At 47.8% G+C, this 24,750-nt stretch overlaps 2 protein-coding genes across 3 annotated transcripts; one reads left to right on the top strand and one right to left on the bottom strand.

Annotated features, from left to right (window-relative positions):
• On the bottom strand, positions 1-7,104 carry LOC112622319 (proline-rich protein 3). Of its 2 annotated transcripts, XM_025381785.1 has the most exons (4): positions 6,347-7,104; positions 5,553-5,615; positions 1,594-1,884; positions 1-1,331 (listed from the first exon to the last, which is right to left on the bottom strand). In XM_025381785.1, the coding sequence occupies exons 1-4, from the start codon at positions 6,450-6,452 to the stop codon at positions 1,225-1,227; spliced, it is 567 nt and encodes a 188-aa protein (XP_025237570.1). In that variant the 5' UTR covers positions 6,453-7,104; the 3' UTR covers positions 1-1,224. The 2 variants fall into 2 exon arrangements, with proteins under 2 accessions (XP_025237570.1, XP_025237571.1); XM_025381786.1 differs by lacking the exon at positions 5,553-5,615.
• LOC112622318 (guanine nucleotide-binding protein-like 1) lies at positions 6,061-23,670 on the top strand. Its single transcript, XM_025381784.1, has 12 exons — positions 6,061-7,685; positions 8,102-8,267; positions 8,627-8,763; positions 8,903-9,054; positions 9,172-9,243; positions 10,255-10,462; positions 10,633-10,728; positions 11,157-11,351; positions 17,530-17,708; positions 17,786-17,948; positions 18,224-18,364; positions 18,750-23,670. Exons 1-12 carry the CDS (start codon positions 7,613-7,615, stop codon positions 18,989-18,991), a joined length of 1,824 nt encoding a protein of 607 aa, XP_025237569.1. The 5' UTR covers positions 6,061-7,612; the 3' UTR covers positions 18,992-23,670.
• The last annotated feature ends 1,080 nt before the right edge of the window (positions 23,671-24,750 follow it).

The raw sequence follows: 24,750 nt of genomic DNA on the forward strand, positions 1-24,750 counted from the left end.
TTAAAGAAAATGCTGGTTTCCACTGCATTTATTACTAATATAAAAAAATGTTAAAAAGAAAAAAAAAAAAAACACCTCATTCTCAGTTCTCCAACAACTCTCATCCCTCCCTCTTGCCAATACAACTCCTGACCTGTTTCCTCAGGGCCAGTTCAAAACTGAACCTGTTCACTGCTGTTTTCACAGAAAACAACCAGTGCCAGGGATGTAGGGGAAGAGGGTTGGAAGAAGGCGACAGTACTGTCCAGGTTCCACCCAAAGATAGGCAAGGTGGAGATTCACAGAATTCAAATGAAAGGACTGGTGGCCTCACAACGACATAGTCTAAGTAAAATGGGCTGGAAGGGATCTAGGTAGGATAAAGCCATTGGAGGCTTTATAAGACATCTCATGGGCCTGTGTCAGACCCAGAGTAACCAACAAGAGAAGAATGGGGAGGGCCAGGGAGGCAGTCTGATGGAAAGTTCACAATTCTTCCATGTTGGGAAGTGGGAAAGTCCAGAGGGCGTCAAGTGCCTCACTCGTTTTGGCAGGAAAACTTATTCTAGTTCTGGGAAGTCACAAAAATGCCACAGACACTGAGAGAGGCTACAAGGGGATGCACAGTTTCACAAAGCACGGTGATCATAGACCACGGCGGTGGGGATCATGCTACTGACAGAGAAACTACGAAATCCAAAAGCAGGGAGAGTGGCCTTTTAGGAAGTAACTCTGCACCAGTCACCCAAACTTGACCCCAGGTTAGACAACCTGGCTGAGTTTCACAAGCAGCTGACAACATTGGGGGTAGGGAATGTCACATAAAAAGGACTTAAAACAAGCAGCTAAAAGAAGGGAATGGTAGGAAACCGCTCCAGGGCTCTCAGGAATTGAGGGCAGTACTGGGGAACAGGTGGACAGATGCACAAGAAACAGCACCAAAGAGGTTTCCTGTTCAGCAGTCATTTGATGATGGGAAAGAAGATCCAGGAGGCAACTTAAGGGAGCAAAGATGGGTCCCAAAGGCAAGTCTCTAAAGGCTGGATCAGAAGAAAGCGCATACACCGCGCACCAGTGACGCAACACAACTCTGGACCCCAAACTGGGGAGGTGGTGGATGGGGTGGGTGTGTCACTGACTGAGGGTGTTGGAAGAGCCTCACAGTAGCCATTACAGGGCTACAGAGAAATACATGGCCGCTAGGTCACAGAGAGCTCCTTCCAGCCTGGATGGGAAGGCACAGTCTCACAGAGGAGGTCCATTGACGCCTGGATGGTAGAAGGCACAGAGGTCCTCATATCGACAGTGACCCTTTTTGGCAAAATGTCGGCAGACAGGGCGGTCGGATTTGTCTGTGAACAAGTGAAAATTAAAGTTAAAAATTTGAGCAACAAAGAAAACAAATATGATGAAAAGCAGAGACAGAAGGAGAACTGATTTTCTACCCCCTACCATTTCCAGGTATTTTGGAATGGTAGTTTTTCTCCTGGGAGAAATAACATTCAGGTCTACTTCTGCTTCAAAAGCAAAAAGGAAAGCCCAAAGAAGATCATGAATGATCTTCTGAAAATTAGGTCACTCTGGGAGTAATGGGCGTAACAAAATGGACCTCACCTTCCATAACCTGGGGATCATCCTTGGGCGGGCAGGTATTCTTGATAAGAGACCAGCTTTTGAGCCTTCGAGGGTTTCTCTGTTCTTTGTGAAAGCTTCCCCTGGTGGGACCCCCATGACCTGGCCCCGGAAAAGGAGGTTCAACATTGACTCCCCACCAACCACGACCATATGGGCTAGACCTGGGGCCAAGGCCTCTCCGAATTGGGCCTCTACCCCAAGGAGGAGGTGGGAGACTCAGCAGTGGTGGAATCAGTGGTCCCCTTGATCCTGGAGGACCTCTGTGAAGAGCTGGGGAGAGAGAGAGAGACAGAGAGAGAAAGAAAGACACAGAAAGGTGACCAATGGGCAGCTGAATCCTGATAGGCCCTGATTTAAAAAATTTTTTTTATTGAAGAACAGCAGTTTTAAAGACACACCAGTTTTAAGTGCACAACCCAATTATCACAAAGTAGACACACTTGAGTTTCCACCACCAGGTGAAGAGATAAAGCCTTATTAGCACCTCAAAAGATCCTCCCCTTGTGCCCCTTTTCCCATTACCCACCCTCCTCCCCAAAGGTAACCACTATCCTGACACCATAGGTTAGTTTTTGCCTGTTTTTGAACTTCACAAAAATGGAATCATACAGTCTGCATTCTTTTATGTCTGGCTCCTTTCGCTCAACATCATGTTTGTGAGATTCATCCAGGTTGCCTGTAGCAGTAGTTCATTCATTTTCGTTGCAGTGTAGTCCCATTGCATGCATACACAACAACATATTTATCCATTCTACTGATGATGGACATGTGGGTGGTATCCAGTTTGGGGCTATAACGAGAAATGCCACTATAAACATTTTTATACATGTTGTTACACATACGTATGCATTTCTGTTGAGTATATACATAGTAGAGGTATTGCTGGGTTATAAAGTATATGTTATGCTCAAGTTTCACACATAATGCCAAATTTTTTTTCAAAGTGGTTATAGCAATTTGCACTCCCACCAGTAGTTGTCCTATAGCCTTGACAACACTTAGAATTGTTAGATTTTTAAATTTTGCCATTCTGGTGAGTGTGAAAAGTGGTGGTTATTTTGTTTGGTTATTATTATTTATTTAATGAGAGATTGGGTCTTGCCACAGTGCCCAGGCTGGTCTTGAACTCTTGGGCTCAAGTGATCCTCCCACCTTGGTCTCCTAAAGTGCTGGGATTACAGGCATGAGTCATCATGCCTCGTTTTGTTTGCTTTTTATTGTGGTAAAAAACACATAAAATTTACCATTTTAACTATTTTTAAGTGTACAGTTCAGTAGTGTTATGTATATTCATATTGTTGTGAAACAGATCTCCAAGTTTTTGTTCATTTGTTTTTTGAGATGGAGTTTCGCTCTGTCGCCCAGGCTGGAGTGCAGTGGCGCGATCTCGGCTCACTGCCACCTCCAGCTTCTGGGTTCAAGCGATTCTCCTGCCTCAGCCTCCTGAGTAGCTGGGATTACAGGTGCCCACCACCACAGCTGGCTAATTTTTGTATTTTTAGTACAGATAGGGTTTCACCATGTTGGCCAGGCTGGTCTCGAATTCCTGATCTCATGATCCACCTGCCTTGGCCTCCCAAAGTGCTGGGATTACAGGCGTAAGCCACCATGCCCGATCTCCAAAAGTTTCTTATCTTGCAAAACTGAAACTCTGTACCCATTAAACAAAACTCCCCTTTTCTGTCTTCCTTCCCCCAGCATCTAGTAACGACCATTCTACTGTTTCTTTGAATTTGACTTTATTTTTATTTTTTGTTTTGACAATCTCACTCTGTCATTCAGGCTGGAGTGCAGTGGTGCAATCTCGACTCACTGCAACCTCTGCCTCCCAGGTTCAAGCAATTCTCATGCCTGAGCTACCTGAGTAGTTGGGATTACAGGTATGCACCACCATGCCCAGCTAGTTTTTCTATTTTTAGTAGAGATGGGGTTTCGCCATTTTGGCCAGGCTGTTCTCGAACTCCTGACCTCAAGTGATCCACCTGCCTTGGCCTCCCAGTGTGCTGGGATTACAGGTGTGAAGCACCACGCCTGGCCCCTGAATTTGACTTTAGACACCTCAGATAAGCAGAATCATACACTATGTCTTTACTGAACATAAAGTCCTCAAAGTTCATCCATGTTGTAGTATGTGACAGCATTTTCTTCCTTTTAAGGCTGAATAATATTCCATTGTATGTACACGCCACATTTTGTTTATTCTTCCATCAGTGGACATGTGGGTTGCTTCCACCTCTTTGTTATTGTGAATACTGCTGCTATGAACATGAGTCTGCAAATATGTCAAGACCCTGCTTTCCATTTTTTTTTTTTTTTTTTTTTGCTATATACCTGGAAGCAGGAGTTCTGGGGTAGTTCTATTTTTAATTTTTTTTGTCATACATATATATTTTTAATTGCTTAAGAGGAATCTCTTCATATTGTTTTATATAGTAGTTTCACCATTTTATAATCCCAGCAGCAGTACACAAGAGTTCTAATTTCAAAGTGGTATATTTTTATCTTGCATTTACTTGACGATTAATGATATTGAGTACTTGTTGATTTAGACTTTTAGTTCATTTAGAGCTCCATTTTAATAAGGTGTCCTTTTTTTTTTTTTTTTTGGTCGATTTTTCAAATGGCTTGTCTGGAAGAATCCTTTATATATTATAGATACAGGATCTTTATTGGTTATATTTGTTGCAAATATCTTCTATTGTATAGCTTCCTGTTAATTTCTTAATGGCGTTATTTGGCAAGTTTATATTTTCTTTTCTTTCTTTTTTTTTTTTTTTTTTTTTTGAGACAGTCTCACTCTGTCACCCAGGCTAGAGTGCAGTGGTGCGATCTCGGCTAACTGCAACCTCCGCCTCCAGGTTCAAGCGATTCTCCTGCCTCAGCCTCCTGAGTAGCTGGGATTACAGGCGCACACCACCACATCCAGCTAATTTTTGTATTTTTTAGTAGAGATAGGGGTTTCACTATGTTGGTCAGTCTAGTCTTGAACTCCTGACCTCGTGATTCGCCCGCCTCAGCCTCCCAAAGTGCTGGGATTATAGGTGTGAGCCACTGCACCTGGCCGCAAATTTATATTTTCTAACGGAGTTCAATTTATCAATCTTTCCTTTATGGTTAGTGTGTATACCTACATTTCTTGTCTGTTTAAGAACTCTTAGCTACTCTTAGAAAATACATTTACTTTCTAGAATAATTATTCTCTTACCTTTTATACTTAGATCTACAGTTCATTATACAATATGATTATGACTACAAGGTGAAATTCCATTTTTTAACATGAATATCCAATTGATCCAATATCATTTATTGAAAAGACCAACTTTCCAGTTCCATCTTCATCATAAATGAAGTGTCCACACATGTATGGGCCTGTTATTGGACTCTTCGGGACATAAGTCCTGTTGACTTATGTCTATCATTGTGTCCAAACCGCATCGTTGTAACTACTGTAGCTTTATAGTAAGTCTTTTTTCCTTCTTGTTTTTATAGACAGGATCTCACTATGTTGCCCAAGTGGCCTCAAAAACTCCTGGGCTCAAAGGATCCTCCTACCTCAGCCTCCTGAGTAGCTGGGACCACAGGCATATGCCACCATGCCCAGCTTACAAATCTTGATATTCATAGTACGCCCTCCCACTTCAAGATTGTTTTGACAGTCTCTCACCTTGGTATTTTGCATTTCCCTATAATACTGTGTATTTCCACAAAAACATTATGGGTGTTCTGACTTGGAATGCATGAAGTCTATACATCAATTTGGGAAGAAGTGACATTTTTACAACATTGAGTTTTTCAGTCAGCAAATATACAACTTCTCTCCATTCATTTAGGGATGGAATCCCTGATCTTTTGATTTTTAAGTCCTTCCTGGGTTTTATCCCCTCCCTTGCTGTCTTATCCGCGACCTAATACAAGGATCAGGGCCCCTTCCTCCTCACCTGACTTAGGGTCGCCAGGTTTTCCATTGGCCATGGGGGGAGGGCCCAGAAGGCTGGGTGGTCCTAAGAGCAGACATGAAAATATGGTCATCAGAATGGATTAAAGGACTGATGATTCTGTTCTTAGGCGTTTTTCTTGTATTACTCATTTCTTAATTCAACCAGTAAAGTCAGGTATATTTTCAGCAGTCTTAGGAGTTCTCACCCCATCTATCTGCTCTTTTTTCTGCAAAGCTGTTTCAGGGTTTGCAAAAAGTAGATATTCAATCAAAGGCGATAATGCAGGAAAAGATACTGACAACTTTTTCTTTTCCTCACCGTACCGTCGCTATCCAAAACAACCTAAGTGTCTCCAGACATAAACCAATCCCTCACCTTAACTGCTGGCCAGTCAGTTCTCTTCTCCTTTCACTCGGCCAGAGGACTAGTTTAGAGAAAGCGGCACCTGTACCTTTTCAGTCAAAATCCGGATACAAACTGTCAACCCAGTCATCGCAATCTGCAACATCTCTACTGCCCCTTTCCCCTACTGTTCTGCGGCTGCGCAAAAGAGCTCTTTACTCTCTCCACCCCCGCCTTCTCCAGAAAGGTTTGGGGCCGTATTGAGGTTGACGGTTCCAGTAAGAGAACTCCTGGTTCAAGGCTCCATTTGGGACAGCCCTGCTGCCATCCCTACCCAGCGCGTGCGCCCTTCCTCCTTCCGTTAGAGCCCCTTCCTTCGCACCTTATTAGCCCCTAGCCCTTCGCCCGGACGGGCTTGACAGGCATGTGCACATCCCTCCCTGACCCCTCACCGATGGGACTCCCATCCTCCTCATCTCCAGTCTCTTCCCGCTCGGGCAGTGGGGGTTGCTGCTGTGTCGGTGGCTGGTGCTGATTCTGCTTCTTTCGTTTCGGCATCGTGGCTGCGGCAATGGCTGCAGCGGGATTTGGAGGGTAGTGAGGAAGGGGCACGCGGCGATTCTGTTTCCGCTTCCGGGGGGTCGGTGGGCAGCAATGCCGAAGCTCCCACCATTCCACTTCCGGAAGGTTGCGGAGAACATCTGTGGCGGCCGCATTCTGGAGTAAACTGCCTCTCTCCGTCTCTGCCAGGCATGGCGGCAACCTCACACCTTCCCTTTGCTGCGTTTCTATAAATGCTTTGAAAAAATTCCGCTCTTCTTCCCTCGCTGGAAAACACCACAACCAGCTCCTCAGAGTGTGTCACAGAGTCAACAGGCTCTCGGGCCAGAAGGCCTGAGAAGAGGACTGTCGCACCGTAAGATCGCCACATCCGGTCCTCGGTTACTATGGTAACAGCTGCAGGCACAACTTTGTGCCCTTTGACCTCCCTCCAAAAGCCCTTGTCCCGCCTGGGTTTCGCTTCTCGCCCGCTTTTGCACTTCTGATCTGTAAACCTGCTCCTTATCATCGTTCCCACAAGAAATTTGGGTCCCAGCAGGTCGGCAGCCAGGACTCTTCAGACCGCCGCCCTCCCCTAAAGACCTCTGACCGTGCCCCCGGTGTAGCCCAGCAACCTGGCTTCATTCCCGGGACGCACAGTCTCGGCTTTCCACTAAGGTCAAGCCCGGGGGTTGGGAGTGTAGCCTCAGCGTGTCCACTCCTCCTCTCCCCTAGGTAATAGGCCCCGCCCTCCGCTCCGCCGCCCCCTCCAGGTGAGTGGTAGCTTCTCCCGGGAGCGCAAGGTAGTGATGACACGCGCTCCCCCCTCCTCCGAACGCGAGTTGGTAGCGTCCGTGACGGAGTTAGCCTGGTCCTCCCACGCGCGCCTCCTTCCTTGCCGCCGGGGTGCTCTCTCGGTGCCACTGGCTCTCACGTGCCAGTAGCCCACCCCGCATCATCCTTTCGCCTCGCTCCTGGAGGGAAGTGACTGTGTATCTCCCCTGTCCGCCTTCCATCGCCGCCGCGGCGGCAATTCGGTCGGGCCCGCCCGCTGACGTCACCTGCTAGCTCCGCCTCCTCTAGGGTCCCGGGCCCCTGCGGCGGGGACTGCCCCGGGGGGCAGTCAGTTGAGGCGGCAGGAGCTCGGCGGAGGGCGGGCCAGGTGACTGGTCCGGGCCATGCCGAGGAAGAAGCCCTTCAGCGTGAAGCAGAAGAAGAAGCAGTTGCAGGACAAACGGGAGCGGAAGAGAGGTCAGTGCGGGAGCTGGAGGAGGAGGCGGGGCTCGGGCTTCCGCACAGCTGGAAGGAGGGGTGTGCCCGCTGCACCTCTGGGGGTCGTGGGAGGGGGTCGTGGGACCGCGCCAACCCTCGCAGCCTATCGCGGAGGGGATCTCCCACCCCACCCCCCCCACATCTGGAAGGGGTGGGGAAGGATGGAGAGTTGGGGGAGGGGAATCCCTCCAGCTCGCACGGGGCGCCGTCCCTACTGCTCCCTGGAGGAGTGATTCCCCCCCACGCACATCCGGGAGGGTCCCGAATAGGGTGGTTGGGAGGACAGAGCGTCGGAAGAAGTTGAGTGGGATGAAGAAGAGTCAGACCGGTGGGGGAGAGGGTCTTATGGCCCCTGAGAGCTGGCCAGCACTGGCGTCACCGGCCCCTCCCCGCAGGGCTTCAAGATGGGCTGCGCTCCAGTTCCAACAGCCGCAGCGGGAGCCGGGAGCGGCGAGAGGAACAGACAGACACCTCGGACGGGGAGTCTGTGACCCATCATATCCGCAGGCTTAACCAGCAGCCTTCTCAGGGGCTGGGTCCACGAGGCTACGACCCAAATCGGTGAGGGTGGGAGGGGGCGCTGTTCCCGGCTTTCCCGCCTACCCGGAAGTCAGAGCTTTGGGGGAAAGTGGGCTGCTGCTGGTGAAGACGGTGGGCCTGCGATGCAACAGTTCTCCGCTAGCCCCTCGGCTCCCCAGTGCGGGCCACAATCTTGCTTTCCAGAGGGGCTGGAGAGAGTTGGGCTTTTAGAAGGAGGAGGCTGAGTATTGCCTGAAAGAAGGACTTGGGGGAAGGCTGACTTGAGAGAGGAGACTTGAACGAGGAGAGAATGCTTTGCGAAGTTGATTGTCCAAGAGGGGAGAAAATAGGAGTTTGTGGCCACAGGATTGCGCTGGATGTCTCGGTCCCTGTTCCCTTAGATACCGACTGCATTTTGAGAGAGACAGCAGAGAGGAGGTAGAGAGGAGAAAGAGAGCAGCCCGGGAGCAAGTTCTACAGCCGGTCAGTGCTGAGGTGTTGGAGCTGGACATCCGGGAGGTCTATCAGCCTGGCTCAGGTGAGTGAGGGCAAGACAAGTATTGGGCTGGGGAAGGAGTTTGGAAAGGTAAGAGCCTAGTGTGAGGATGGAGGGGTCTGGGATGTACTCTTGAATCCTGAAAATTCCCTCACACTTGGACTTTTTCCTGATTTCCCAGTTCTGGACTTTCCTCGACGTCCTCCTTGGAGCTATGAGATGTCTAAGGAGCAACTAATGAGCCAAGAGGAACGGAGCTTCCAAGAGTATCTTGGGAAGATTCATGGGGCTTACTCCTCTGAGAAACTCAGCTACTTTGAGCACAATCTGGAGGTGACAGTGTACTCTAGGGACAGGAGTGGGGCATAGTGACCAATGGTCAAATTGGCTTGGGATCAGGCTTGAGAGGGACTCTGTGTTCAGGTTCTCTTCCTGATCTTGTCTTTTTAGACATGGAGGCAGCTGTGGCGGGTGTTAGAGATGTCTGACATTGTCCTGCTTATCACTGATATCCGACATCCAGTGAGTACTAGGAATAAGGGTGGGCAAGGAGGAGGAGGGAGAAAGGTTTTTCAGGGGCAAAGGTCAGAGGCAAGAGTTGGGAGACAGGTATCTATTTTCCTGTCTTTCTGACCTCTGCCTAGTGTTGATGTCTGCAGTTAGGAACTCAGTTTTTTATTCTCTCTTATAGCCTGTCACTCCTCCCTTGGCCAGCTCACTCTCCTCTTCAAAACAGCCATGTCCTATCCTTTAACTCATCACAGTTAGACCAACAGAAAATCCAAGTGTGGAGCTCCAGGGATTCTATGAATGCAATTGGGGGCTTCCTCCTGCCCAGCCCCAAGATGCCCTTTCTTCCTTATCTCATTTCTCTAGTACTGCCACATCAGTTGCTACAGAACCCACCTGGAATCGTAGAGTAGTAGTTAAGGCTGTAGACTGCTGCTGGACTGCCCTGTATGAATCCTAGCTCTGCAACTTCACTCTTGTCCTCCAGTGGGAGAAAGGGAGGTCTGTGAGGACCGTTTAGGTTGGAGGTCCTTAACAATGTGTACACACACACATGTACTGACACATACATCATGTGCACATCAATATACACAGGCATGTTTGCACACATGTTCACAGTCACATTGTTAACACACGAACATGCACACGAGTGCATGTACTTGCATGTATACACACTTATATAGTTGTGCGCACACAAAAGCAGACTAATTGTTACCCTAACACCCATCCCTATTTCCGATCCCAGCCTTTACCTCAGTGTGCTAAGTGACGCTGTTTCCTTGTCTTGTTTTGGGTTCATTTCCATCTCTAATCATGACCTATAGGAAGCCCCCTGAGACTCAGAAATATTACTAACCCCTGTTTTGTCTTCCTTTTTCAGTTTGGCTGGTTTATAGTTTTTAGCCCAGAATCTGCTACCACCAGGGCCTTGTCTCTGAGCTATGCCTGCTAAGTGGGGAGCTGGAGGCAGAGAACTCTGGGTTGACCTTTCACTGCTCCATCTTCTTATCAACCCTGTCCTAGGTTGTGAATTTCCCGCCAGCACTTTATGAGTATGTGACTGGAGAACTTGGGCTGGCCCTGGTGCTGGTTTTGAACAAGGTGGATCTGGCCCCGCCAGCTCTTGTGGTTGCCTGGAAGCATTATTTCCATCAACACTATCCCCAGCTCCATGTCGTCCTTTTCACCTCTTTCCCTCGGGACCCCCGCACCCCACAGGACCCTAGTAGTGGTGAGTGGGCAATGAGAGAGGGCAGCTTGGGAGAGGTGAGTTGGCAGGGGACAAAGGGGAGAACAGACAGGCTTGTTGACAAGGGGGCACCTGGTCTTGGGCCTAAGGGTGGTGGGAGAGATGAGAGGCCTAAGCCCGTGTGCCAATCCTTTTGTGCCTTCTGATCTCAGTCTTGAAGAAGAGTCGGAGGCGGGGGAGAGGATGGACTCGGGCCCTGGGGCCAGAGCAGTTGCTGAGAGCCTGTGAAGCCATCACTGTGGGGAAAGGTATGTGGCCCTTAGAGGAGGGCTGTAGGAGGACATGGGGAAGACCCAAGACGCAGAATCATTTTGCTCACCTTTCCTGAAGCCACCCGCTGTATGGTGGAGATGTGCAAGAAGCCGGGGAAGGGACAGAATAAGGAGCAGACTGACCTGGTGGGACGAGAGGCAGCAAGTAGTCGGGAGCCTCAGTGGCTTGCTGCCTTTAGCCTTCCTAGTACTTTTCAGAAGCTCAGAGAGATGTGCATGATTCCAGGGAGGGTGGGATCAAGTGACTTTTGGGAGATTCTCTGACCTGCTCTTGTTCAGGTTGGCACTGTACACCTCCAGAGGGTGCCAGTTACATAATCTGTGCAGGCTGCAAGGCACAGTATGTGCCATCATACACAGCAGCCCTGGGGAGGACCTCTTTAATCTTCTCCTTCTTTGAGCAGTGGACTTGAGCAGCTGGCGGGAGAAGATTGCTCGGGATGTAGCGGGGGCCACCTGGGGTAATGGCTCCGGGGAGGAGGAGGAAGAGGACGATGGCCCAGCAGTCTTGGTGGAGCAGCAGACTGATTCAGCAATGGAGCCAACTGGCCCAACCCGAGAGCGCTACAAGGATGGGGTGGTGACCATCGGCTGTGTGGGTAAGGAAGTGGCAGCTTGTGCGTGGTGGCCTCCAAGGAGGTACAGAGTTTTCATATTTGGAAAAGAGAGAGGGTGATCACGTTTCATTAGGCCCCAGGGTGTCTGAGGGGTGATCTCTGCCAGTGGTGGTGGGCAAGGCAGAAGAAGCATCTGCTGCAGTGGAGGGATCATTGACAGCCTGGGTTAAATTCAGCCTCTTCTCAGCTGTGAGGTCTTGAGCAAGTGATTTTGCTACTCTGAGTCTTAGTTACTTTGACTTTTTTTAAAAAAGGCCATTGATACCTGATTAAAAGAATGGATGTGGGCCATTTGTGAGAGCTCATGCCTATAGTCCCAGTGCTTTGGGAGGCTGAGGTGGGAGGATTGCTTGAGACCAGGAGCTCAAGACCAGTCTGGGCAATATAGTGAAACCCCATCTTTACAAAAGATAAAAAAAATATAGCCAAGTGTGATGGTGTGTGCCTGTAGTCCATGTTACTTCAGGGGCTGAGGCAGGAGGATCACTTAGCCCAGGAGTTCAAGGCTGCAGTGAGCTGTGACTGTGCCACTGTACTCCAGCCTGGCTGACAGACTGAGACCCTGTCTTTAAAAAGAATGGATGTGAGGAATGACGGGAATAGTGTTGAGAGAGCCTAAGAATATCTGACAAATAGTGATAACAGTAATAATTATCATTGTTAAAACTTAGTGTTTACATGGTGCTTACTATGTAACAGGCACTGTTTTAAGTGGTTTATATAAACTATTTGAATTATAGTAATTAGTGTGTAGTACAGTGATCATCAAATCCTAGTAGGAGCTCAGCAAGTATTAGTTTTCTTCTAGGTTTTAACCCTTTAAGTTTGTTGCCAAGGAGAATCTCCTCTTAAGGGCTTTGTCTCAGCTCACAGTGGAGGAAAAAGGAATGTATCATTAGGACCCAGGGCCTGTCTTCATTTAGGGTAGGAGAGGTAAGAAGAGACCTTGGACAAGTTGTGGTATCTGAGGTGATATTGGAACCAAATTAGGCCCAACCCAGAAGAAATTAGGGAATGTGGAGTAGGTAGTTGGACTCCTTGGAAGTGCCCTGACTTATCTCTTAGTGTCCTTTTTGTCTTTGGAAGAACCTGCCTCATTGCTCCTCTTTCCAGTCATTTCATCTGGCTGTCCCTTCCCTGACTTTTGATCCTAGGCTTCCCCTCACAAGGAGCCTCTGTTCCCTCTCTTAGCAGGCTCTGCTTTAGCTGGTCTCTATTCCAGGTGGTGTGAGAGGGAGTTTGCTGTGGCACAGGCACCTCTGAGTTTGGATTTCCTTCCAGCTCTCATTCATTTACCCATTCAACAAATATGTACTGAACGCTTACCAGGTGCCAGATATTCTAGGGATGGGACATACTGCTGTGAAAATGGCAGAAACGTCTGTATATTCATGGAGCTTATTTTCTTGTGAGTAAATAGGTTTTGTGATCCGAAATCTTGTAGGGGCAGTGAAGGCAATAAAGCAACGAAAGGGGATAGAGAGTGACTGAAAGGAGAGGTGCTCAGGGAAAACCTCCCTGAGGAGAGAACTGGTTGATGAGATGAAGTGAGCCATTCAGAACTGTGGGGAAAGGGTCTTGAGGAAGGAATGGGCTTGGAGATTCTAGGACCAGCAAGAGTGCCTGGAAGATTGAAGTATGGGAGCCAGGATAGAGTATTGGGAATGAGGTCAGCAAGATCGCCAGGGCCCACATCATGTAGAGCCCTGAGGCTGTGACAGCCATTTTGGATTTTATTCCAAGTCTCATGAGAAGCCAAGGGTAGCTTCTGAACAGCAGAATGATAGATTTGATTTTGTTTCTTAAAAGTATACCTCCTGGCCGGGCGCGGTGGCTCAAGCCTGTAATCCCAGCACTTTGGGAGGCCGAGGCGGGTGGATCACGAGGTCAGGAGATCGAGACCATCCTGGCTAACACGGTGAAACCCCGTCTCTACTAAAAATACAAAAAAACTAGCCGGGCGTGGTGGCGGGCGCCTGTAGTCCCAGCTACTCGGAGGCTGAGGCGGGAGAATGGCGTGAACCCGGGAGGCGGAGCTTGCAGTGAGCCGAGATCGCGCCACTGCACTCCAGCCTGGGCGACACAGCGCCCCCCCGTCAAAAAAAAAAAAAAAAAAAAAAAAAGTATACCTCCTGAGTAGAGAATAAATGATGGGAGGTGGGCAAGAAAGGGAGCAGAGGCCGGGCGCGGTGGCTCAAGCTTGTAATCCCAGCACTTTGGGAGGCCGAGACGGGCGGATCACGAGGTCAGGAGATCGAGACCACCCTGGCTAACACGGTGAAACCCCGTCTCTACTAAAAAATACAAAAAACTAGCCAGGCGAGGTGGCGGGCGCCTGTAGTCCCAGCTACTCCGGAGGCTGAGGCAGGAGAATGGCGTAAACCCGGAGGCGGAGCTTGCAGTGAGCTGAGATCCGGCCACTGCACTCCAGCCTGGGCGACAGAGCCAGACTCCGTCTCAAAAAAAAAAAAAAAAAAAAGAAAGGGAGCAGAGAGAGCAGCTGAGGCTATTTCAGTAATCTAGGAGAGAAATAAGAGTTGCTTAGAGTAGGATGCTGGAGCTGGAGGTGGTGAGACAGGGCCAGAAGCATGATATATTTTGAAGGTAGAGAAAATGAGATTGCTAATGGTTTGCAGTTGGCACATGAAGGAAAGTGAGGATAAAGAAGGACTTCCATGTTTTTGTCTTGAGCAACTGGAAATACTGAGATGGGAAGACTAGGGGAGAAGCAGATTTGAAGGCTTTGGGGAGGAGAGGGGAATCAAAAATTAAATTTCAGATTCTTTTTAAATGTCCCTAGTGGAGATGTTGAATAGGCAGTGGGCAGGTAGTCAGCAGCTTAGGGGAGAGAAGAGGATAGAAATTTGAGTTTGGGAAAGATTTAAATTTGGGGAGCCATTGATGGATATATATGGTTTTTAAAGCCATGGAATTAGGCTGGGCACAGTGGCTCACACCTATAATCCCAGCCTTTTAGGAGGCGGAGGCAGGTGAATCACCTGAGGCCAAGCATTTGAGACCAGCCTGGCCAACATGGTGAAACCCTGTCTACCAAAAAATACAAAAAATTAACCGTGCGTGGTGGTGCATGCCTGTAGTCCCAGCTACTCAGGAGGGTGAGACAGGATAATCGCTTGAATCCTGGAGGCGGAGGTTACAGTGAGCCAAGATCATGCCACTGCACTCCAGCTTAGGCAACAGAGCGAGACTTTGTCTCAAAAAAAAAAAAAAAGCCACGGAATTGGATGAGATGTAGGAGAGAAAGGAAATAGGTGGAGAAGAGGAGGTCAAGGATTGAGCCTTAGGACAAGCCAGCATTTAGCTGGGCAAAGGAGAGTGAGAAGGAGGAAAACCAAGGGAGTGTCCCAGAAGTCAAATGAAGAAGGTGTTTGAAGAGGAAAGGAGGGATCAGCTGTGTCAACTGTTGCTGACAGGCCAAGCGAGAGAACAGAGACCTGCTCAGCGGGCTTGGCAATGTGAAAATCCATAGTTTCAGTGGGGTGGAGAACCCAAATTGGAGTAGGACCATGAGAGAAGGTGCAACAACTTCACATAAAGTTATGTGAAAGGAGCCTGACACAGTAGCATCCATACCGCACAATTTCAGTTGTATCAAGTTTGAAAGCTGCAAAATTAAGCTGCATTGTTGAGAGATACACAGGTCATAAACTAAAGAGAAATGTAAGGAGTGGATTCTCTTAAAAGGATAAAGCTCACATGTGTAGAGGGAGAGGATTATGATCAAGAAGGATGAATGGAGGCCGGGTGCGGTGGCTCATGCCTGTAATCCCAGCACTTTGGGAGGCTGAGGCAGGCGGATTGCTTGAGGTCAGGAGTTTGAGACCAGCCTGGCCAACATGGCAAAACCCTACCTCTACTAAAAATACAAAAATTTAGCTGGGCGTGGAGCCGCATGCCTGTGGTCTCAGCTACTTAGGAGGTTGAGGCATGAGAATCGCTTGAACCTGGGAGGATGAGGTTACCATAAGCCAACACTGCACCGCTGCACTCCAGCCTGGGCAAGGGAGTGAGACTCTGTCTCAAAAACAAAAGCAAAAACAAAAAAAGGAAAGATGGAACGTGTTGTCACACACTGGGTGGTGTCGGGTTCATCAGGCTGCACATGTATGTATGTTCTGTGCTTTTTTTTTTTTTTTTTTTTTTTTTGAGATGGAGTCTTGCTCTGTCACCCAGGCTGGAGTGCAGTGGCCGGATCTCAGCTCACTGCAAGCTCCGCCTCCCGGGTTTACGCCATTCTCCTGCCTCAGCCTCCCGAGTAGCTGGGACTACAGGCGCCCGCCACCTCGCTTGGCTAGTTTTTTTGTGTGTTTTTTAGTAGAGAAGGGGTTTCACCGTGTTAGCCAGGATGGTCTCAATCTCCTGACCTCGTGATCCCCCCGTCTCAGCCTCCCAAAGTGCTGGGATTACAGGCTTGAGCCACTGCGCCCAGCCTTCTGTGCATTTTTGTGTATGTTATAGTTTACAGTTACAAAGAAGATAGCAGGAAGAAGTGGTGGAAAGTAGCTAAGTCTTTTAAGGAGTTTTTCTGCAAAGCGGACAGAGAAATGGGTCTGGTGGTGGTCGTCAAAGGAGAACTTTTTTCTCCCTCCTTCCCTCTCTCCCTCCTAGATACTTCCATGTGCTGTAAAGATTGAGCACAGTGGTACATCTTTTCTTAGCCACAGTCAGCTCCCCAAGAGCAGTGCTGAATGGGCAGAACTGGATTTTATAGGGTTGGGATTTTTGCCAGGTGAGTAAGATAGAGGGGAGAGGTGGGACCAGGGAGTTCCAGGTTTCTGAACAGGCCTGACTGAGGAGCTGGATCATGAAATCTGAGTCAAGTAAGAAGAAAATTGAGGCCGGGCGCGGTGGCTCAAGCCTGTAATCCCAGCACTTTGGGAGGCCGAGACGGGCGGATCACGAGGTCAGGAGATCGAGACCATCCTGGTTAATACGGTGAAACCCCGTCTCTACTAAAAAGTACAAAAAACTAGCCGGGCGAGGTGGCGGGCGCCTGTAGTCCCAGCTACTTGGGAGGCTGAGGCAGGAGAATGGCGTGAACCCAGGAGGCGGAGCTTGCAGTGAGCTGAGATCCGGCCACTGCACTCCAGCCTGGGCGACAGAGCGAGACTCCGTCTCAAAAAAAAAAAAAAAAAAAAAAAAGAAGAAAATTGAGGACACGAGTTGGATATTGCATAGTGTTACTGTGTTAAGGTCAGGGGTCAAAGACTTACTGGAATGGAGGAACCAGAGTAAGTGAGCTGGAAAGATGAGTTGTCAGGGCAGAGAGGGTTGCTTGGAATTGAGGCTTTGGAGCTGTGAAGTGACAAGATGCAGGTATTACCACGGGAATGGGCAGCTGAGGTGGGGTAAATGAGATGCTCTGTGGAAGGGAGATAAAGGCACTGAAGTCAGCCAGAAATACAAAAACTGGTAGTGGTTTTGAGCAGAGTGGCAGTGAGTCCCAAGGCTTCCAGTTTCCTCCCTGGACAAGTCATCGTAATTATTATTATTTTTTTCAAGATAAGAGTTTCCCTCTTGTCGCCCAGGCTAGAGTACAATGGTGCAATCTTGGCTCACTGCAACCTCCGCCTCCTGGGTTCAAGTGGTTCTCCTGCCTCAGCCTCCCAAGTAGCTGCGATTACAAGTGCCCACCAGCACACTCAGCTAATTTTTGTATTTTTAGTAGAGATGGGATTTCACCATGTTGGCCAGGCTGGTCTTGAACTCCTGACCTCAGGTGATCCACCCACCTTGGCTTCCCAGAGTGCGGGATTACAAGCGTGAGCCACTGTGCCAGGCCAAGTCATGGTAATTATGAGATGTGGATCACTGGTACTGGGTACTTACTGTACTGCAGGCACTGACCCACACAAGTTGTATTGGTTATCTCATTTAATCCTGACCACCCTAAGGTAGGGAGGTGTCTGCGCTGTAAAATGAAGAAGCAGAGGCTCAGAAAGTTAGTTGCCCTGACATCACAAAGCTGGTAAGTGGAAGCGCCAGGATTTAACCCTGCGAGCCCAGAGCATGATTTGTATTCTGCAATACCATTTCCTTAATTTCTGAGCCTTAGTTCCCCTTTTACCTATAGGTATAGCACCAAGTCCCACCACAGAGTAAAAACCTGTTAAACATTAAATTTCCTTGCCTTCCTCAGGTTTCCCTAATGTGGGAAAGTCCTCGCTGATCAATGGGCTGGTGGGGCGGAAAGTCGTGAGTGTCTCCAGAACCCCAGGCCATACCCGATACTTTCAGACCTACTTTCTTACTCCCTCCGTGAAGCTCTGTGACTGCCCGGGCCTCATCTTCCCATCTCTTCTGCCTAGGCAGTTGCAGGTATGAGGGGGAGGGTGGGTAAGGGAAAGAGAGAAGGTGGGACATTGAGGAAGGTACTGAGTGCTCATTTCCCTCAGGTTCTGGCAGGGATCTACCCCATCGCCCAGATCCAGGAGCCCTATACTGCTGTGGGCTACCTGGCCTCCCGAATTCCCGTGCAGGCCCTGCTCCACTTGCGCCACCCAGAGGCTGAGGACCCCTCAGCGGAACACCCCTGGTGTGCCTGGGACATCTGTGAAGGTGAGTTCCGTGTGCCTGGCTTCACCCCACCTGGTTTCAGCTGCTCTTCCTTACCTGCCTCGCCTTTTACCCTTCCCTGTCTCCTTTCCTCTCCTCAGAGATTCTGCCATTGATGAAGCTGCTGTCCACTCACCCCTAGATTTTTGTTGCATAGCCAGTAAGATCTCTGGCCTGGAATGTTTTGGGGAAAACTGGAAGGACTGTGTTATGGGAGTGGGAATATAACTGGTATCTGGTTAATGCCTTCTCTTTCCATTATTCTTTTCTCCCTCCAGCCTGGGCAGAGAAACGTGGTTACAAGACAGCCAAGGCGGCTCGGAATGATGTGTACAGAGCAGCCAACAGTCTCTTGCGGCTGGCAGTGGACGGCCGCCTCAGCCTGTGTTTTCATCCCCCAGGCTACAGTGAACAGAAAGGTCAGAGCCCAGATATTCTTCCCTAGCCCCCTGCCATGGTATAGGTAAAAGGGTGTGGGCTTTGTGGCCAGAGAGCAAGAGGGTCAAACCTGGATTCTGTACCTGTTGGCTAGCTCTGTAACTTAACATCTGAGACGTTTTCTGATCTGCAAACTGAGGGTAATAATTGACCCTTAGCATGGTGATTGTAACTATTGAAGTTGATGTGCACAAAGCTTCTGTTCAGCAATCTACACATAGGAAGTTGAATGAATGGATGAATGAATGAATGCCAGCAGCTATAAAGATTATTGTTATTCCTAGCCTTTGCCTCTTCCCCATCTTTCTCTGGCTTTAGTTCCTTGCTCAAAACTCTCCTCCATTTTTTCTTGTTTTGGTTCCCCAGGCACCTGGGAGTCCCATCCAGAGACCACGGAGCTGGTGGTTTTGCAGGGCAGGGTGGGGCCAGCAGGTGACGAGGAGGAGGAGGAAGAGGAAGAGCTGAGCAGCTCCTGTGAGGAGGAGGGAGAGGAGGACCGGGATGCGGATGAGGAGGGAGAAGGGGATGAGGACACCCCAACCTCAGCTCCAGGGTCCAGTTTGGCTGGCCGAAACCCTTATGCCCTGCTGGGTGAGGATGAGTGCTGAGTTCCTCGCCCAGTGCCATCTTCCCACCCAATGTCTTTGCTTTTGGACTGACCTGGGGGTATCTCCCCTCTGCTACCCCAATTGTGAATAAAGATTGTTTGCTTTGTAGCCCCTTCCCCAGATGAACTGAGGTGAGAGCGGCTGTTCCAGGCTAACAGCTGTGGGAGGCTTCTCTCCTCTTCTCCCTTCTTTGTTCATGCATTCTCTTTGCAAGGGAAAGTTCTCTTAGGAGTTTGTTTAGTAGGTTCTCAGTCTCTGAAACCTGCTTCCTCTACCCACTCTCCCACTCTGCACTTTAGGAATCCCATTATCTACATGGGGAGGGGAGGTCTAAATCCAGCTCCCTTTTGGAGTTTGTGCCATTCTCCGATTTGAGCAGCAGCCCTGTGCGCCCCCTGCTGCCAGACCTAGTCATTCCAGGAGCTTCTGGGAGAAGCAACAGTAAGAGAGGAAGTGTCCCAAGCTGATGTCTCTAAATGAGATTTTTACAGGAATTGTTCAAATTCAGCAAATATTTATTGAGGGTCTATTGTGTGTCTTGACCTGTGCTGAGCACCAAGCATATAAGGATGTACCACTGAAGCCTGGCCATGATCAAAACCCCACCTTCAGGCACCCAAGTTTTTGGATTAAGAAGGGTGAATGATGTTCTGCAAATCTTGGGGGCTCATGCAGTATAATTCTAGGTCTTCATGTTGATATAAATTTTTAGTTAAGGCAAAACGCTTGTGAAAATGTCGATTTAATGTGTACGAGTAGAGTTTTAATTGTGAACAACTAGCGTGCACATTTATGATTTGAGCAGAACAGCCCTTTAAGTACAGTGTTAAGTTTCATTATTTAAAAGCCTGGCAGCTGCGAGTATATGAGGTACATAGGGGTGGGCACAGAACCAGCCTCCTGAATTCCATTTACTCTGGTTTGGAGGTGGAACAAAGATGACCCAGTGCAGGGTCAGAGCTAGAACCTAGCAGGTGGCCAGAATCATTTTAGGGTTTCACCTCAGCATTGCAGCAGAGATCAACTCTCTCGTGAGTCAGGGCACCTTAGGCTTTGCTGTATATCCCTTTGTTAAGCCAGCAACTAGACTTCTAGATTTAATTCTTTAATTCTTTTCGAAATGGAAGAATGAGCTTTGTTTTACTGACTGCCAGTGTTGTCTATATTGGATGATAGCAAAAAGTGTAGTTTGACAGGTTGACCACAAGATGGAGGAGTGAAAAGTACTAGACTCCTTTTTGCTCTAAAGCAGATCCTTTCAGGATCTGAGTCACTGGGCAGTTTCTCCAATGTGAGCAGACAGACCCTGTTAACCAAGGAGCAAAGGAAAGTATATTTAAAGAGGCTGAGGTGTTTGGCCACATATTCCTTTATGTTCATCTCCATTGGTCTCAGTGAGGACATAACCCCTGGAATTCACTCCAGTGCAAAGTTTAAATACTACCAGCATGATATGTACTTGAAGGTTTCCCAAAATGTGCTAGACAAGAAAGAGAAAAGGTCCCAGCTGAGAGAAAAATCCACCTGTCTCCCATCTGGGGCTCTGTAGCCTCACTGATAGAAAAGGAAAAGGGGCCCAAGCTAAGCTTACTTTGAGGGTTCATGATGTTCAGAGATGCTCAGGGGACTTCTCTGCTTGTCCTCTGGTGAGGACATTGGATTCATTTCCTCAAAATGTGGAGAGAAAGGAGAAAAATCAGAATTCTATTTGTACCTCTGCTGCTTGTGCTGTTTATCTTTGCTTGTCTTTATCTTTTTCCACCTCAAGGGTTTCATCAGGGCATTTGGGAGAGTCTGGGGTGGGGATGAAGAGTTGATTGGGAGCTGAGGAGGGGGGTTTTTTATGCTGAAGACCTGGCAGAAGGCGACTTCTGACACTCCCACAGGGCTAGACTGTAAAACCTCTTACCAGGCCTCTCTCAGTGACTTGCTGACTCTGTAGGATAATAGCAACAGGAAAAGAACTGAGGGACCTGCAGATCAGGATGAATAGGGTCCCAACACCAGTGCTGAGGCTGAGGTTAGAACTGACTACAAAGACACAGGAAACCAAGGGCCCAGTCTCCCCTCCATGCTGAAATACCCTTGTCCTCGCACCCTCTTGTCTGGGTCACGTCTACTATGCGAATACTTGACTATGGAGCTCTGGGGCTCTGGTGGCTTCCATAGCTGGCTAGTTTCTTGATGGAGAGAAATCAGGGTTTCTCTCATCCATGCCGGAATCTCACTTAGATGTCAACTTCCAAGTTTCCCTTTTTCCAGATGGGATTCTAGTCCTGGTTCTGGAACAGGGTAGCTGTGTGTGGTCCAGGATAGTTCAGTTATATGGGCCTTTGTTCACTTATTATAATCATTGATACAGTCAACAAAAATTGATTGAAAACAATATATGCCAGACATTTGTCCCTGAGTTCTGGGACAATAACCAAAATTGAATAAGGCAGTATCCTACCCTCAAGGAATAGAAGGTAGGAATAGAATGATAATAATAATACAATAGCTCTATAGCAGTATGTAAACTATAAAAGCATTATGTTACATGTATTTACTGAACTGTCATAACTGAATAAGGTGGTTAGTACCATAATTACCCCAAGGATTCATTCACTCAGAACATTTGTTGAGCAATTACTATCTGCCTGTCACTTCCAAGTGGTAAGTGAGATAGAAATGGTTCTTTGTGGAGCTCACAATTTATTGGAGAATGGAAACGGACAATTACAAAAAAAAAATGTGATAAGTTCTGGGAGAAGGGTGGTGGTACAGGATCCAGTGGGGTAGTGGTGGCTCCATATAGGAGGGACCTTGGGATAGTGATCAGGAAGGAGTGGGGGACAGGACTAGAAGCTGCATTAGTATATCAAGTTATGTCAGACTGCCAAAACAAAACAGACACTAAAAATCAGTAGTCCGTGGTAAAGAATTGCTGTAGGAACAGCCAGTAGGGGGGTTAAACTGGTGTTGGTGAATCAGGGGAGGCCTCCTAGAGGAACAGATGTCTGTGCTGAGGCCAAATACTGGGCAGGAGTTATCCAGACAGAGGGAAATAGCATTCTGGGCAGAGGAGGCAGCAAAGGTCAAGGAACATGACAACTTTGGAAGACTATAACTTGTTCAGAGGCAGAGGGTGCAAAGGAGAAATGAGGAAAGGTGAAGCTGGAGAGGTGGGCTTGGTCCAGCTCTTGCTGGGCCTTTGTAGCCATGTTAAAGATTCAGGCTTTATCCAGAGGAACATTGAACTTTAAGCCTAAGACTGAAAAGGTGAGAATTGTGCCTTAGAAAGATCACTATAATTGCAGTGTGGAGACTGGTTTGGAAAGGGGAGAAATCAGAGGCTTTTACAGCCATCCCAGGGGGAGAGAATGAACACTAGCATTAGGGTAATGGAAGATGGAAAGAAGAGAAATCGTTTTATGGGTTGCTTAGGAGATAGAAATGACATGTCTTGGGATTGTTTTGCCATGTAGGGGAGAGAGACACGTCAAGAGTATACATCCTGTTTCTGACTTGGCAACTGGGTGTGTCATGGGTCTGTTTCCTGAGACAGTTGTCTACAGTCATACCACCGTGAGCGCCCTGGATCTCATCTGAGACTGTTTATGCAAATGGAGCTCGGGGAAAGAGAGGTGGCTGGAAACAGAGATTTGGGCATCATGGACATATAGGTGTGGGGAGCAGAGAAGGCTGAGGAAGAAAGCAGGAAACATATAAAAAGGAGAGCAGGGAAAGGATCCAGTGAGACAAGAAAAAGTAACATGGTGTGATGAAGCTAGAGGAGGAAGGAAGGGCGGTGTGGAATGCTGCTGATGGGTGTGATGGGTGGTGGCACGGAGAATGAAGAATATCCACCAGCAACGAGAGGGGCCTCCATGGTCTTGGTGGGAGCATTTCTTTGGAGAGGTGGACTCAGAGGCCCCAGATGTCAGAGGGTTAAGGAATAATTTGGAGGAAAAGAGTAGAGGCAGTGGAGGTGAGGAGAGAATTTTCAAAATGGCAGTGATTGCAATGAAAGAAAAAAATGGAGGGAGTAGAGTATATGCAGTTGAAGTGTTTTAGTTTGGAGTGTGTTAACATGATGTTAGGAAGAAGGATCAAGTGGAGGAGAAAGGTGAAAATGCGGGAAGGTGGGGCTTAGTGATGGAACAAGCCTTGGGGACAGGTGGGCGTGGTACTGAGAGTCCCAGTGAGGGGAGTGCCCTCAGGCAGGCGCCCATGGCTTCTGTCACAGGAGGGAACAGCGCTGACATTCAGCTGGTTCGCACTGGTACGGCTCAACCAGTTGTTAAAACATATCTGTTCCAGTGTCAGTAATATATGAGTAACTGCAATAAGCAGTAAAAATTATAAATTCTAATACAAACTCAGTTCAAGCTAATTAGGAGATCGCCACAACCATTGGTAAATGGACTTCCCGCTGCATTTGTGAAGCTTTGCAGCGCTATCTGCCGGTGTCGTGCATAACTGCAGGCTGAGAGGCTGCTTTGCGCCTTCATCTTGAAGCACTCTGAGATTGCCTGTTTAAATTACCTTGGAATCATGGAGTTGCTACTGCTTCTGAATAGTTTGATTTTATTGTTAGTGCATTGTCATTCTTGTGTCAGTAGCAAGTTTCAGTGTTTTAATATTTACAAATACAAAAATTTTTAATAAAATATTAAAGCCAAACTTGAATGAAGAGACAACAAAGTTTGGATATGTTTCTTTATGTGCCTTTTGAAATATCATAAATGAGAATCTTTTGATTCCTCAGGAGAACAAAGAAGAAATATTAATGAGCTGAAGCCTGGAATGTTTTCTGTTACTGTGTAAAAATCAGAATAATATGGAAATTGTTTGCAACTTATTTTGAAAAATTTCTAACGTAGAAAAAGAACAATAAACACCCAAATACTGAAAGATTCAACACATTCTACATTTTGCCATATTTGCCTTACTAGTTTTTACCAGCTTCTGTATTCATCGATTTTTCTACTTACCAATTTTTTTGTTGTCGTTACCTTTTATTTTTAAAAATTTTAACCTTATAATTGTAAATTGGCAAATTATAGTTGTATATATTTATGGAGTACAAAGTGATGTTATGATTCATGAATTACACTGTGAGATGATTAAATAAATCTCATTAACATCTATCACTTTTTTCTTTTCTTTTTTTTTTGAGATGGAGTTTAGCTCTTGTTGCCCAGGCTGGAGTGCAATGGTGCAATCTCGGCTCACTGCAACTTCCACCTCCTGGGTTCAAGTGATTCTTCTGCCTCAGCCTCCCAAGTAGCTGGGATTACAGGCATCCGCCACCACGCCCGGCTAATTTTTTGTGTTTTTAGTAGAGGTGGGGTTTCACCATGTTGGCCAGGCTGGTCTCGAACTCCTGACCTCAGGTGGTCCACCCACCGCTGCCTCCCAAAGTGCTAGGATTACAGGTGTGAGCCACTGCGCCCGGCCCAACATCTGTCACTTTTAAATACTTTTTTTGTGGTGAGAATGTTTGAAATTTACTCTCTACATTCAGATAAAGGAGGGAAAAAAGTTAAAAATGTAAAGAAGATACTTACCCTCAACACTTTTGAAATGTACAAGAATTATTTACTGTATTAACTTTGCTATGCAATATATCTCAAAGAAAAAGAAAAGCTTATTTTTCCAGTCCAATGAAGCTTTGTACCCTTTGACCAACATATCCCCATTTCCCCCAGACCCCCAGTCTCTGGTAACCACTATTCTACTCTCTCTTCCTTTGAGTTCAATTGTTTTAGATTCGA

This window comes from Theropithecus gelada, chromosome 4, assembly GCF_003255815.1.
Source record: "Theropithecus gelada isolate Dixy chromosome 4, Tgel_1.0, whole genome shotgun sequence".
Taxonomy (NCBI): Eukaryota; Metazoa; Chordata; class Mammalia; order Primates; family Cercopithecidae; genus Theropithecus; species Theropithecus gelada.

Bases quoted from the DNA above. Each gene is read 5' to 3' on its own strand.
- LOC112622319 (XM_025381785.1), bottom strand. From the start codon at position 6,452: ATGCCGAAACGAAAGAAGCAGAATCAGCACCAGCCACCGACACAGCAG. The intron at 5,616-6,346 runs GTGAGGGGTCAG...GTCTGCTCTTAG, and splicing joins GGAGGATGGGAGTCCCATCG to GACCACCCAGCCTTCTGGGC. The intron at 1,885-5,552 runs GTGAGGAGGAAG...CTCTCTCCCCAG, and splicing joins ACCTGGCGACCCTAAGTCAG to CTCTTCACAGAGGTCCTCCA.
- LOC112622318 (XM_025381784.1), top strand. From the start codon at position 7,613: ATGCCGAGGAAGAAGCCCTTCAGCGTGAAGCAGAAGAAGAAGCAGTTG. The intron at 8,268-8,626 runs GTGAGGGTGGGA...CTGTTCCCTTAG, and splicing joins CGAGGCTACGACCCAAATCG to ATACCGACTGCATTTTGAGA. The intron at 10,729-11,156 runs GTATGTGGCCCT...TTCTTTGAGCAG, and splicing joins AGCCATCACTGTGGGGAAAG to TGGACTTGAGCAGCTGGCGG.